This window comes from Delphinapterus leucas, chromosome 3 (assembly GCF_059928025.1).
Source record: "Delphinapterus leucas isolate spDelLeu-1000000601 "Yukka" chromosome 3, BTC_Dleu_Yukka2, whole genome shotgun sequence".
Lineage (NCBI taxonomy): Eukaryota > Metazoa > Chordata > Mammalia > Artiodactyla > Monodontidae > Delphinapterus > Delphinapterus leucas.
This window is the reverse complement of record NC_143131.1, coordinates 161,549,853-161,564,062: the sequence shown is the minus strand read 5'-3', so window position 1 is coordinate 161,564,062 and position 14,210 is coordinate 161,549,853. Positions and strand designations below refer to the sequence as shown.

The following is a 14,210-nucleotide window of genomic DNA, read 5'->3' as shown; positions in this document are numbered from 1 at the left end:
CTTGTTCCTGATCTTAGAGGGAAAGCATCTAGTCTTTCACCATTAACTATATTGTTATCTGTCAATACTTTTTCTATGCTTTTTCTGCATCAATGGAGATGATTACATGATTTTTCTCCTCCTTCTTCTTTTTTCCCTACCTGTTGATGTGGCGGATTCCCTTGAGTGACTTTTGGTAGATTTTATTCCCAAGGAGGGAAACTGAATTTTTGAGAATCTCACTTATGCTGTAGTGTTGGTAGCAGGAGATTAGTACAGAGGCAACTGAAGTAGTTCAGGTAAGAAATGATGGTGTACAAGTTTCCTGTGGCTGCTGTAACAAACTACCACAAGCTGAGGTGGGGAAGGGGTGCTAAAACAACAGAAATATTTTTCCTCCCAGTTCTGCAGGCCAGAGGTCAAGGTGTGGGCAGGGCTGTGCTCCCTCTGGAAGAGGCAGAAAGGGGAGGATCCTTCCTGCTTCTTCCAGCTCCTGGCACTCCAGGTGCCCCTTGGCTTGTGGCCACTTCACCCCAATCTCTTCCTCTGTAGTCATATGGCCATCTCCTTGTATCTCTGTGTCTTTTCCTCTTCTGTCTCTTGTAAGAATAGTTGTCATTGAATTTAGGGCCCATCCTAATCCGGGATGACCTTCTCATCTCAAGAGCCTTGATTTAATTACACCTGCAAAGACTTTTTCCAAATAAGGTCACAGTTGCCAGCTCCAGGCCTTAGGATGTGGACATATCTATTTTTGGGGGGGGAGGGGGGGAAACAACCTTCAGCCCACTACAGGTGGGATCCAGGACTAGGGTGGTAGCAGCTGACATAGACAGATCTGTCTTCCTGATGTTTACCAACTTGCTATTGGTCTCCATGTGAGCAACCATGGAAAAGAACAAATGAAAGGCAGATCTGTTAGTGTATTTAGTTTACCTGAGTCGCTGGAGAATGGCAGGACCGTCTACCTAACTGGGGGATGATGGGGAGGTGGTAGTGTGGGGCGGGTGTCAGGCTCAGAGTGCAGTCCAGCCATAACGAGTGGGTGGAAATCCCCAGCAGGAGCATTAAACCTGGCACTCTGGGAAGACATCTGCCATCGATGATGCTTGGGCGTCACTGAAGTCCATCTCATCCATGACCTGGATGAGACTGTGAGAAAGAGGAAGGCTCTGGTCAAACCACAGAACCTGTGGTGGATGGCAACATGGCCAATTGCCACTCCTAGCATTGAGAGTGGAAGCTACTGGTCCACACATAGGGTCCAGTGGGCCTTGTGATTCGCCGAATCCCAGTTTGGGGCCTGAGTGCAGTGTGCAGGCCAAGCCTCAGGGGTCCTGAGCACTTTCTGTCTTCTTGGGACTGTGTAAGGAAGCTTGAATTAGCCATGGGGAGAGATGGTGAGAAGAACCAAAGTGTTCAGATATGCGAGAGAGGCTGCCAGACCAGCACCTTCCCAGGGACCCCCCCCTTCAATGACCCATGACTGATCGACCAACTGACCCCCCAGCTAGCCCCAAATGCCTATGAGCCAGCCTTCAGCATGTTCACTAACTACCAGCTTTCTTGGGGGTCCAGCTCAAACTGCTGACCTACAGGCCCTCTAGGACATTTGGGGTTGATCTGCCATCCTGTAGGAGAGAACAGGAAGGACATGACCCAAAGAGGGCTGCAGGTGACTGGGAGTGAGCTGAAGACAAGGCAGCGGGAGATAGAGGTGGCCTGGAGGCCCACCGGCAGTGCTCACAGGAGGGGCTGCTGTGTCCAAAGTTGAGAGGGAGGTGAGAAGCACCGGGACCTGGTGTCCCCAGAGACCTGTGCAGGAGGCAGTAGAACTGAGCTGACCAGGAGGTGGGAGGGAGGGGAATGGGCAGAGAAAAGGATGAAGTTTTAGAGCTTTTGCTGGGCATGCATTGGAGAAAATCAAAGCCTTCATGAAGTTTTGTGAGCAATGCATGGAAACAATACCCTGGCTGGGGGTAGGGGAGTGGGGGGGCACTAGGCAGATTCTGATGACCAGGGCTGGGGCAGTCTTGTAACAGGGTGACGTAGCGGGAGAAGAGCTCAGTTCAGCCCAGATCCGATGGCACTGGGAGCCGGGTGACCCAGTTCTCCAAGTTCTAATCCACGGTCTGGGGGAGCACAGAAACTCAGAGAGGGGGCAGGAGTCCATTTGCTTTTTCACTTGGGAGATTCTTGAATATGTTGGTGAACATATGGGAACTGATACAGTAGGGAGAGACTAGATGTGCAGCAGGGGCTGGGTGCAGGCCATGCCCAGGAGAGAGGTGCCGTGGGCTATTTGACTTGGGCCAGGCTAAGCTGAGAATTCCAGAAACTGAGGACACTTTATCTGCAGTGGGCATGGATGTCTCTGAGGCTTCCCAGCCTGCATTCTTCCTCTGGGATCTCCCACCTCCTTTCTTCAACTTTCATAGGGACATGGGGAGAATGACCAAGATAATTCTGGTGAAGGGAATGTGTGACATGTGGCAGTGGGCTGGAGAAAGGGCTTGAAGTTCCATCGAGGCAGGCAGACGGAAAGGCTGTGGCCACCCAAAGGGACACCATGCCCCTCTTCCCACATGGTCTCTAAGGGATGCTACCGTGCAGCCAGGCCAGCCCCTGTCCATCCCACACCCCACCTACTGGATAGAATCGATGGAGACACCCAGTCTCCTCCGCTTCTTTTTAGTGCACATCCATGTATTAGTTTCACATTTCTTTTTAAATCAAGGTGAAATTCACATAAACATAAACCATTCTAAAGTGAGCAATTCAGTGACATTTAGTACATTCAAAATCACCTCTTTCTAGCTCTGAAACATTTTCATCACCCCAAAAGTGAACACTCTGTATTCCTCCCTCTACCCACCAGCCACTGGCAACCACTATCTACTTTCTGTCTCTATGGATTTGCCTGTTACGGATGTTTCATATAAATGGGATCACGCAATATGTGACTTTTTGTGTCTGGCTTCTTTAACTTAGCACAGTGTTTTTTGAGGCTCATCCATGTTGTATGTGCCATTCCTTTTTTATGGCTGAACAGTATTCCACTATATGGATAGACCACATTTTTGTTTATGCATTCATCTGTTATGGAAATTTGGGCTATTTCCACCTTTGGGATGTTACAAATAATGCTGCTCTGAATGTGACATGGGTGCATGGGTATCTGAGTCCTTGTGTGTATCTGGGGGTGGAATTGCTGGGCCATGTGGTGCTTTCTTCTTTAAGCATGAGTCTGATGAGCTTTCTCTACCAAGGCAGGCAGCTCTGCATACTTTATGTTTCGGAACCTGATAACCCTGAGAGATGATCAGATTTTAGACCAGAGCTACCCAACAGAACTTTCTGTAATGATGGAGACCTTCTATATCTGTTTTGTCCAATGTGGTAGCCACTAGCCATGTGTGGCTAGGGTGACTGAGAAACTGCACCTTTGTATTTAATTTTAATTAACTGAAAATAAATAGGCCCTGTGGCTGTATTAGCTCAGCCTTAGAAGTGACAAAAGAAGGACTGACTACCCCTTAGAGCACCTCCCACCTCACGCTTTTAAAATTTTATTTATTTATTTATTGGCTGCATTGGGTCTTCCTTGCTGCTCGCGGGCTTTCTCTAGTTGCAGCAAGCAGGGGCTGCTCTTCATTGCGGTGTGCAGGCAGGCTCAGTAGTTGTAGCGCACAGGCTTAGTTGTCCCGCGGCATGTGGGATCTTCCCGGACCTGGGCTTGAACCCATGTTCCCTGCCTTGGCAGGCGGATTCTTAACCACTGTGCCGCCAGGGAGGTCCTCATGCCTCCATCTTAACACTCCACTTTAGGAATTGAAAATCTGGAGCTCCATGATGATACTTGGAAAACCCAAGCTCCCTGCTCCTGAGAAACTTTTCTTTCTTAAATACCACGGAAGGGGTTGAAGATATACAATGACCTACATGAATATCAACGCAAAAATCAAATTTAAGCTAGAATTGAAGGCTGTCACTGGAAACATAATGTATACCTCTCCAGAAGGCTCTATAATCTCTTCCATAATTCCTTGCAGTTTGTTTCACTGAAATGGGTCCCACTGGGTAATGTGGGTCCTGCTATCTCTACCTACACTGCAGGGGAGTCTGGTGTTTTTTCCATCCACACTGATAGTTCCTATCAATTTTTGCTGCGAATAGTCTCATAGTGCTAGGATATTTTCTAAAGACTAGCAGATATGTGGTTAGCTCCAGAGAGTGTCTAGGGAGCCCTGGTTTGAGTACATCTAATTTTAGTAAGATAACTATCTATTGTATAATATTCCTAAATTATTTTACTGGTCTGTATTTATTGTTATAAAAAAATTAATGGAATCACTAAGGATAATGATAGCAGGAATAGACATTTACTGAGCTCTTATACTGTGCTAGAGATTTTTAAACAAAGGGATTAGTATAGATGAACTCATTTAATCCCTTCACCCCATGAAGTAGGTGCCATTAACATTCTCATTTCTCAGTTGATTTTGCAGGAGCATCTCTGGGACACTACAACCCCTATTTATAACAGAATGTGGAATTCAGGAAGTCATCTCCTGAAATATCCACATATATATTACTTAATCTGGTCCTAACAATGTTCACTTTAAATTTACTGTATTCACAAACGTAATTTTCCTCATCAAACTCAAGGTACAAATTATTTTATTGACTTCAGCGATCAGTTTAAGGGGATCTCTGATTAACGTTTGACCAACCCAATTTAACAATTGAAATTCTTTTAAATAATTATTCTATTTACCATGAGATTTCCTTTAAAAACTTACACCTACTTTCGAAAAATAATTTGACATTTTCAAATGCTGACAAACCCTTCCCAAGACCTTAGAATTCCCAGTACGTTATACAATTCTGATCGCATGTTCTCTAAAGAACTAAGTCATGCACTCATACATTTTAAAATGGAAATCATGTTTACCTATCAGAACCTCAAATGGTAAAGTTTCTTTCAAGGTTAAACACTTTCAATACCAGATCAATCTACCAGATTTTCCCTGGGATAAAACAACTACCTATTTGGTGTCTAAATCTCAGAGTGATGACACTTTCCGGAACCAAAGTAGCTTGTCACCACTAATAACAAAGACACCTTCAGGATTAGTGGGATTGAAACCCCATGAACTTGATGGTGGCAAAACTCAAAACGGCCGCGTGTCAGACGGCATTCCCCGCACAACATTAACACTGAGCCCACTGTGCGCCTAGGCGCACCCAAATCATGCCTCGGGGTCGGTTTCCCGCGAGCCCTGCCTTGCGCAGATTCGCACAGGAACGCGCTCAAAAGGACACAGCCCTCGACCAGTGCGGCTCTTTTCTAGAAGACATGGGTGGCTCTGAAAAGAGCCTTTGGTGTCACGGGGCCCCCGGGGCGCACAGCCGTTTCCGGCCCGCCTCCGCGGCCTCACTTGCCCTTGGCCTTGTGGTGGCTCTCCGTCTTCTTGGGCAGCAACACGGCCTGGATGTTGGGCAGGACGCCGCCCTGCGCGATGGTCACGCGGCCCAACAGCTTGTTGAGCTCTTCGTCGTTGCGGATAGCCAACTGCAGGTGGCGCGGGATAATGCGAGTCTTCTTGTTGTCGCGCGCCGCGTTACCCGCCAGCTCCAGGATCTCCGCCGTCAGGTACTCCAGCACGGCTGCTAGATACACAGGCGCACCAGCACCCACACGCTCAGAGTAGTTACCTTTCCGGAGCAGCCGGTGCACTCGGCCGACAGGAAACTGCAGGCCCGCGCGCGACGAGCGCGACTTCGCTTTCGCGCGCGCCTTGCCTCCCTGTTTGCCTCGGCCGGACATCTCCCAATCAGGCGCGGGGAAAGAAGAAAGCCGAGAAACAGAACCCCAGGCAACGAAGCCGTAATACTCAGGGAGTCCTTATATATGGTCTTGAGGTAGTGGAGCCGGAGCCTCCCAATTGGGTAGCGATAGTGGCCAATCAGAAAAGGAAGCCTCCATCCCCTAATTTGCATGCGCCTTTTCCAGTGATGACGTTGCGCTGAGCTTGATCCTATCAGAAACTAGAAGCTCTTGATTCCTCATTTGAATACAGGACGTATAAGTTGAGTTGCTGGAGGTATATCGGTTTTTCGGTTTGGAAAGATCTGCCGTAATGCCTGATCCGTCCAAATCAGCTCCGGCACCCAAGAAGGGTTCTAAGAAGGCCGTCACGAAGGCGCAGAAAAAGGATGGCAAAAAGCGAAAGCGCAGTCGGAAGGAGAGTTATTCCATCTACGTGTACAAGGTGTTAAAGCAGGTGCACCCGGACACCGGTATTTCTTCCAAGGCTATGGGTATCATGAACTCGTTCGTCAACGACATCTTCGAGCGTATTGCTAGCGAGGCCTCTCGTTTGGCGCACTACAACAAGCGGTCTACCATCACGTCCCGGGAAGTGCAGACGGCCGTGCGCCTGCTGTTGCCCGGTGAGCTAGCCAAACACGCCGTGTCCGAAGGTACCAAAGCCGTCACGAAGTATACCAGCTCCAAGTGAGGCACGCCCCGGTTCCCGGGAACCCAAAGGCTCTTTTCAGAGCCACCCACAAGATCGAGAAAGGGTTTCGAACACGTGAAGGGTTATGTAAACGCATCCGATGTGTGCTCCTTAGCGGTTCTTTGGTTACTGGGAGGACGTTCTCGTTCTCCCCGCTCCCTGTAGGCGTGTGTGCGCGTGTGTATGGGAGCGGAATGGGAGAATATCTGTTTTTTACGGAGATCGGGTATGGAATGGCGACCCAAAATAACAATGTGGGAGGCATTCAGAAACTGGGTGTCCACCCTCGCCTTCGCCCAAGGTTATTGACGCTTCACTAAACAAAGTAGGAGCCCTGAACTCAAGTGTCCTTAGTGTGTGGAGAGTGCCATTCCCGGGGCTTGCGGGCATGGACTCCATGTCTAGCTTTTTGTGTTTGTGTGGTGTGAGCCTGTGGGTGAGGAACGCAGGTCACCTGCCCCCAGTGGGACCTCGTGCCAGTCTCTCCACCTCCGTGTCCCCGATGGGTGAACCCGAAGGACGCACTTGGTGAGGCCCTGGGGGTTGTCGCGCAGCTCTGGCGGTGGCGCCTGGCGCTGCATCCCTGCCTAAACCAGACACCTTTATCCTAAGGCAATGAACCTTTCCGGGAGGATGTTTGCATGTCTGCATCCTTCAACCGCAGGATGTTTGACAACGGAAAGAAAAACGGAAGCGTGGTGGAACGCAGTGCTCCTTGCGCAGGAGCCGGATGTAAAAAGCCGACCCCTGCTGCAGGTAGCTTTAAGGGGGGTAGGGAAGTGGGGAGGAGGACAATTTAAGAGGAAAAATAACGTTTTTTGAAGCAAATATAGTTTTCCCACTTAAGCCACGTTATTTTCTGTGACGCACTAGTGACGCAGAACTTTCCCTATTCTCTGATTTCATGGCATTCATTTGGAAAGTGTCATCTTAGTTCAAGGGAAAGCGCTTTGGCATGAAGAGTCTTCACTCTGAAGAAGACATCGCCTACCTTTTTTCTTGCCTTGTTTTTTCTCATTTGTAAGAAGATTTCAAATAATCACTTCCTTGAGTCGTTTTGAGAATTCGATTGAAAAGTCGTGTCATCATCTCAGGCAAGGAACAGACGTTCAGTTAAAGGCTAATAATCATGTGTTTTGTGAATCATCTCCAAAGGAAGCGGGTTGCATGCCTGGTCCGGCTGGGTGGGCGGAGCTGGGGAGGAAACGTCGCCACCCCCACCGAGTGTCTTCAGCCACGGCTGCTGGAAGCCCATCGCCCCCCCCACCCCGCCCGCCCCATTCCTTTTCCTACGTGGGTCCACTCTAAAAGAATTTCTAAAACCTCACACATTTTAAAGTTGGCGTCCAAAACATTTTATGGCTAGTTCAAATAGTTGCAAGGATGCAAATCCCAAGGTAGGACGTTTTACAAAACAAAATGGTCTCACATCAATCTTTTAAAGGTATCTATTGAAACAGCAATCCGATACCATAACCATAGCAACTCATAAAATACACTATTAAATTACTTGTTTAACACTGAGCGATTTTAGATAATTTTTTCACCTTGAACTCATATCTTCATTCAACTTCTGCCTCAGAATTTCATCCTAATGTAAGGTGTATATATATGTATATATATATATATATATATATATACTTTTTTTGTGGTACGCGGACCCCTCACTGCTGTGGCCTCTCTCGCTGTGGAGCACAGGCTCCGGACGCACAGGCTCAGCGGCCATGGCTCACAGGCCTAGCCGCTCCGCGGCATGTGGGATCCTCACGGACCGGGGCACGAACCCGTGTCCCCTGCATCGGCAGGCGGACTCCCAACCACTGTGCCACCAGGGAAGCCCAAGATATATATTTTTTACACTGTTTTATCTACCTCCTTTCTCTACAAAAAAGGATATTGAAATTTTAAAATACTTGTAGGTGACCAGAAGTCAGTGTTTAAAAATCATCTGGACAGCACACAATTGTTTAAACATAAGTAAGTTTTGATAGGTATATGTAAAACCGAAAATAAAACTTAAGTGACACCTGCCTCATTTAAAGAGATGGATAGTGGTCCCGCCCTCCCTCCCTCCCCCTCCTTTCCTTTCTGCCTCAAGTGGTTTGTGCATCCATGGGCATATATAGTATTATTATGGTTACAATGATAGCAGTGTGAAGCATCATTTCTTTTCCTTTGTTCTCTTTTATAGATACGAGCTCTGAAACAGTATTAAAAAAATAAATACCTCGAAATGGGAATTTTGTCAGAGCAGTTTAATTCATTTCTTTGCCTTCCTAGTTGTAATACAGAAATTAAACAGTGGGGCTTCCCTGGTGACGTAGTGGTTGGGAATCCGCCTGCCGGTGCCGGGGACCGGGGTTCGGGCCCTGGTCCGGGAGGATCCCACATGCCGCGGAGCAACTCAGCCCGTGCACCACAACTACTGAGACTGTGCTCTAGAGCCCATGAACCACAACTACTGAAGCCCACGTGACAGCTGCTGAAGCCCGCACCTGGAGCCCGCGCTCCACAACTGGAGGGGACACCGCAGGGTGAGAGGCCCGTGCACCTCAGCGAGGAGTGGCACCCCGCTCACCACAACAGGAGGGAGCCTGCATGCAGCAGCGAAGACCCAACACAGCCAAAGAATAAATAAGTAAATAGATAAGTAAAATAAATCTGTTAAAAAAAGTTAAACAGCGATCTGTCATCAACAAGTCCACACCTTTAATTTTCTCAGTCGATATCTGATTCATATTAAAAACTGCAAAATTCAGTCCTCCACTTTGAAATGGGGACCTGCTGACTGGGTCCAAGCCCTCAGCCTCCTACCAAGGTAGCTTGGGAGTCAGTATCTTAATGAAAACTTCTAGTCACATGAAAGTAGTCTCACAGATTCATGTGATTCTTTACCTTAATGAGCTTAAACCATAGGTCTAATAAGTGAAAATTGTCTCCAGCAGAGAACGTGATATATAGTGCTAGCAGTAGGCAAAAGCACTGCTTAGTACCAAAAATAAAAGAAGCAAAATGAAGATTTTACAATAATTTGCAAATACAATTCTTTAAAAAATAAATTTTTCTGCGAATAATGCAAAATATCAATTAATTTCGCGGTACTGTTGACTTCTTTGGCACACACAGAATTAGCTTGAAGTTAAAAAAAAGGCTGCCTCTATGTGCTGAACAGCCCAGTGGAGGTTGTACACACAGCCTCAGGTGCAGGCTGGGCTTGATTTAGCCCTCTCCTAGGAGGGGAATCTGTTAAGGAAGAGGCAAGGTGATACAGAGTCCCTGCTATTGAGATTTTATGATTGAAAAAACGGAGAGAAATTGTATACAGAAACCATGTCTATCATATTGTTACAACAAAGAAATACACGTTCTGTTAAGTTGAAAGTTAAACTAGGGCAGTTAACCAAGTACTTGAGAATACATAGAGGCAAGGAGAACTAGGACTCAGCACAATGGAATCATTCTCTGGATCTGAAATAACCAAGGTGAATGCTTAAACTAAGGACCGGGAAGGAACTGGAGGAATTTTGCAGGTATACAATCTGAAATGTATCAGGGAGACTCCTTTTTCATATCAGAAATTTCAAGTCAAATTTGTTAATTATTATGGAGTAAAGAAAGTATTTTGGAGGGGAAAAACTGTCATTTTAATAAGAAATTACAAATGCAAAACAGTATTTACTGTATAGGAGGTTAAATATTGACTAATGAGTGGCAGGCCCTGGAAATGATGTGTGTGAGTTCCTGAGGGAGGAGTCAGATGGCCATTGTCCACCTGAGGGAACACAGCTGTGAATCCAAATCTCACATAGCATTTTGGCTCTTGGAGACTGGGTTGTTCTCTGAAGGTGTTCTTCATGGTTTGGGAGTCACCGGCACTATGAGATATTTTTTAGAGCGAGAACAGCATGGGCCCAGTAAGGCCTTGCATACCTTAGTTGTTATTAAATGTGTCATGTATTTTGCATATGGTTAACAATTTTTTTCTAAAGTGCTCCGTTTGTTTTATTGAAAAGCTTCTTAAGAGGAGCATAAAGGAGAAGTTACAACAGACATCACAGAATTACAAAGGATCATAAAAGATTACTGTGAACAATTATACACCAATAAAATGAAAAACCTAGAAGAAATGGATGAATTTCTAGAAATATACAATCTTCCAAGACTGAGTCAGGAAGAAATAGAAAATATGAATAGACCAATCACCAGGATTGAAACTGGATAAGTAAAAAAACAAACAAAGCCTCCCAACAAACAAAAACCCAGGACCAGACATTTTCACAGGTGAATTCTACCAAACATTTAGAGAAGAGTTAGCACCTATCCTTTTCAAACTATCCCAAAAAATTACAGAGTAAGAAATGCTTCTGAACTCATTCTGAGACCAGCAACACCCTGACACTAAAACCAAAGATATCACAACAGAAAAAATTACAGGCCAATATCACTGATGAACATAGATGCAAAAATTCCCAGCAAAATATTAACAAACTGAATTCAACAAGACATTAAAAAGATCATACACTATGATCAAGTGGGATTTATCCCAGAAATGAAAGGTTGGTTCAATATCTACAGATCAATCAATGTGATACACCATATTAACAAACTGAAGAATAAAAATCATGTGATCATCTCAATAGATGCAGCATCCATTTATGATTAAAAACTCCCAATAAAGTATAGGTATAGAGGGAACATACCTCAACAGAATAAAGGCCACAAACTCACAGCTAACAAACATCATACTCAGCAGTGAAAAGCTGAAAGCATTTCTTCTAAGATCAGGAACAAGAAAAGGATGTCCACTCTCACCTTTTTTATTCAACAGAGTATTGGAAGTCCTAGTGACAGCAATCAGATAAGAAAAACAAATGAAAGGAGTCCAAATTACAAAGGAAGAAGTAAAAATGTCACTGTTTGCAGATGACATGATACTATACATAGAAAATCATAAAGACACCACTAAAAAAATTACTTGAACTCATCAACGAATTCAGTAAAGTTGCAGGACACAAAATTAATATATAGATATCTGTTGCATTTCTATACACTAACAACAAACTGGCAGAAAAAGAAAAGACTCCCATTCACAATTGCCTCAAAAAGAATAAAATACCTGGAATAAATCTAACCAAGGAGGTAAAAGATCTGTACTTAGAAAACTATAAAACACTGATGAAAGAAATTGAAGATGACACAAACATATGGAAAGATATACTGTGTTCACGGATTGGAAGAATTAATATTGTTAAAATGACCAAACTATCCAAGGCAATCTACAGGTTCAATGCAATCAAAATACCAATGGCATTTTTTTCACAGGACTAGAATAAATAATTCTAAAATTTGTATAGAAAGTCAAAAGACCCAGAGAATCCAAAGCCCTGTTGAAAAAAAAGAACAAAGATGGAGGTATCATACTCCCTGACTTCAGTTTATGGTACAAAGCTACAGTAATCAAAACAGCATGGTACTGGCACAAAAGCAGGCACATAGGTCAATGGAACTGAATGAATAGAGAGCCCAGAAATGAACCCACATTTATATGGGCAATTAATCTATGACAAAGGAGGCAAGAATATACATTGGGGAAAAGATATCTCACTAAAAATAGACTAAATAGACTAAAATAGACTAAAATAAAGACTAAAATAGACTAAAATAAATTCAAAATGGATTAAAGACTTAAATGGATTAAGACCTGACACCATAAAACATCTAGAAGAAAACATAGGTAGTACACTCTTTGACATCAGTCTTAGCAGTATTTTTTTGAATATGTCTCCTCAGGCAAGGGCAACAAAAGCAAAAATAAACAAATGGGACTACATCAAACTAAAAAGCTTCTGAACAGTGAAGGAAACTATCAACAAAATGAAAAGACTGCCTACTGAATGGGAGAAGATGTTTGTAAACAATATATCTGCAAGGGATTAATATCCAAAGTATAAAAAAACTCATACAACTCAACATAACACCCCCCCCAACAACCCAGTTAAAAAATGGGCAGAGGGCTCTAGAGCCCGTAAGCCACAGCTACTGAAGCCCGCACGCCTAGAGCCTGTGCTTCGCAACAAGAGAAGCCACCGCAATGAGAAGCTCATCCACCGCAATGAAGAGTAGCCCCCGCTCGCCACAACTAGAGAAAGCCCATGTGCAGCAACAAAGACCCAATGCAGCCAAAAATGAAATAAACTAAGTAAATTTTTAAAAAGCAAGGTCTTACTGTATAGCACAGGGAACTATATTTAATATCTTGTGATAAACCCATAATGGAAAAGAATATGAAAAAGAATGTATATATATGTATAACTTTGCTGTACAGCAGAAATTAACACAACATTGTAAATCAACTATACTTCAACAAAATAAATTAAAAAGAAAAAAGAAAAAAAAAATGGGCAGAGGCCCTGAATAGATGTTTTTCCAAAGAAGACATAAAGATGGCCAACAGGCACATGAAAAGATGCTCAACATCACTAATCATCAGGGACATGCAAACTGAAACGACAATGAGATATCACCTCAAGCTGTCAGAATTGCTATTATCAAAAAGACAACAACTAACAAGTGTTGATGAGGCTGTGGAGAACAGGGAACCCTCGTACACTCTTGGTAGGAATATAAATTGGTGCAGCCACTATAGAAAACAGAATGGAGTTTCCTCAAAAAAATTTAAAATATCAATAGAACTGCCATGTAATACAGAAATTCCACTTCTGAGTATTTAACCAAAGAAAACAAAAACATAAATTCAAAAACACCCTGATTTTCATTTCAGCCTTATTTACAACAGCCATGATATGGAGGCAACCTAAGTGCTCATCAGTGGATGAATGGATAAACAAGATGTGGTTTATACATACAATGCAGTATTAGCCATAAAAAAGAATGAAATCTTACCATTTGCAGCAACATGGATGGACCTAGAGGGTATTATGCTAAGTGAAATAAGTCAGACAGAGAAAGACAAATACTGTATTTCACTTATATGTGGTATGTAGAAAACAAACCAAATGAACAAACATAACCAAATAGAAACGGAGTCATAGATACAGAGAACAAACAGGTGGTTTCCGGGGGGAAGGAGGGTTGGAGGAGGAGAGAAATAGGTGAGGGAGATTAAGAGGTACAAGCTCTTAGTTACAAAATAAATGAGTCACAGATATGAAATGTACAGCATGGGGAATATAGTCAGTCAATAATTATATAATATGTTTGTATACTGACAGATGACAACTAGATTATCATGGTGATCATTTTCAAATGTTTAGAAATATGGAATCACTATGTTGTGTACCAGGAATTAACATAGTGTTGTAGGTCAATTACACTTCAAAAACAAGCAAACAAGCTCATAGAAAAACATCAGATTTGTGGTTACCAGAGGCAGGAGTGGGGAGGGGATGGGGAATTGGATGAAGGCAGTCAAAAGGTACAAACTTCCAGTTCCTTAAACTTGTACAATGCTGTATGTCAATTATACCTCAGTAAGACTGAGGAGAAAAAATCTCTTAAACCGTTTATGAGGCATATGTTAAAAAAGTATACACTTTTTTTCGGATAAAAGAATACCAATCTAGTTTGAAGGATTATAGCTGAGTATGAGGGTCTAGACCAGTACCTGTCCTCCTGCTGTTTTGATATTTCAAACAGGAATAGCGTTAGTGCTTATAAGGAGCTGCTCAAACTCAATGATGCTTAAAT

The 14,210-nt window shown here is 43.9% G+C and overlaps 2 protein-coding genes across 2 annotated transcripts; one reads left to right on the top strand and one right to left on the bottom strand.

The window, feature by feature from the left end:
• Positions 1-745: 745 nt before the first annotated feature.
• On the bottom strand, positions 746-5,888 carry H2AC25 (H2A clustered histone 25). Its single transcript, XM_022563399.3, has one exon. The coding sequence runs from the start codon at positions 5,807-5,809 to the stop codon at positions 5,417-5,419; it is 393 nt and encodes a 130-aa protein (XP_022419107.1). The 5' UTR covers positions 5,810-5,888; the 3' UTR covers positions 746-5,416.
• Positions 5,889-6,113: 225 nt separating this feature from the next.
• Positions 6,114-8,600, top strand: H2BC26 (H2B clustered histone 26). The gene has a single exon (XM_022563400.3). It carries the CDS (start codon positions 6,123-6,125, stop codon positions 6,501-6,503), a length of 381 nt encoding a protein of 126 aa, XP_022419108.1. The 5' UTR covers positions 6,114-6,122; the 3' UTR covers positions 6,504-8,600.
• Positions 8,601-14,210: the final 5,610 nt, after the last annotated feature.

Bases quoted from the DNA above. Each gene is read 5' to 3' on its own strand.
- H2AC25 (XM_022563399.3), bottom strand. From the start codon at position 5,809: ATGTCCGGCCGAGGCAAACAGGGAGGCAAGGCGCGCGCGAAAGCGAAG.
- H2BC26 (XM_022563400.3), top strand. From the start codon at position 6,123: ATGCCTGATCCGTCCAAATCAGCTCCGGCACCCAAGAAGGGTTCTAAG.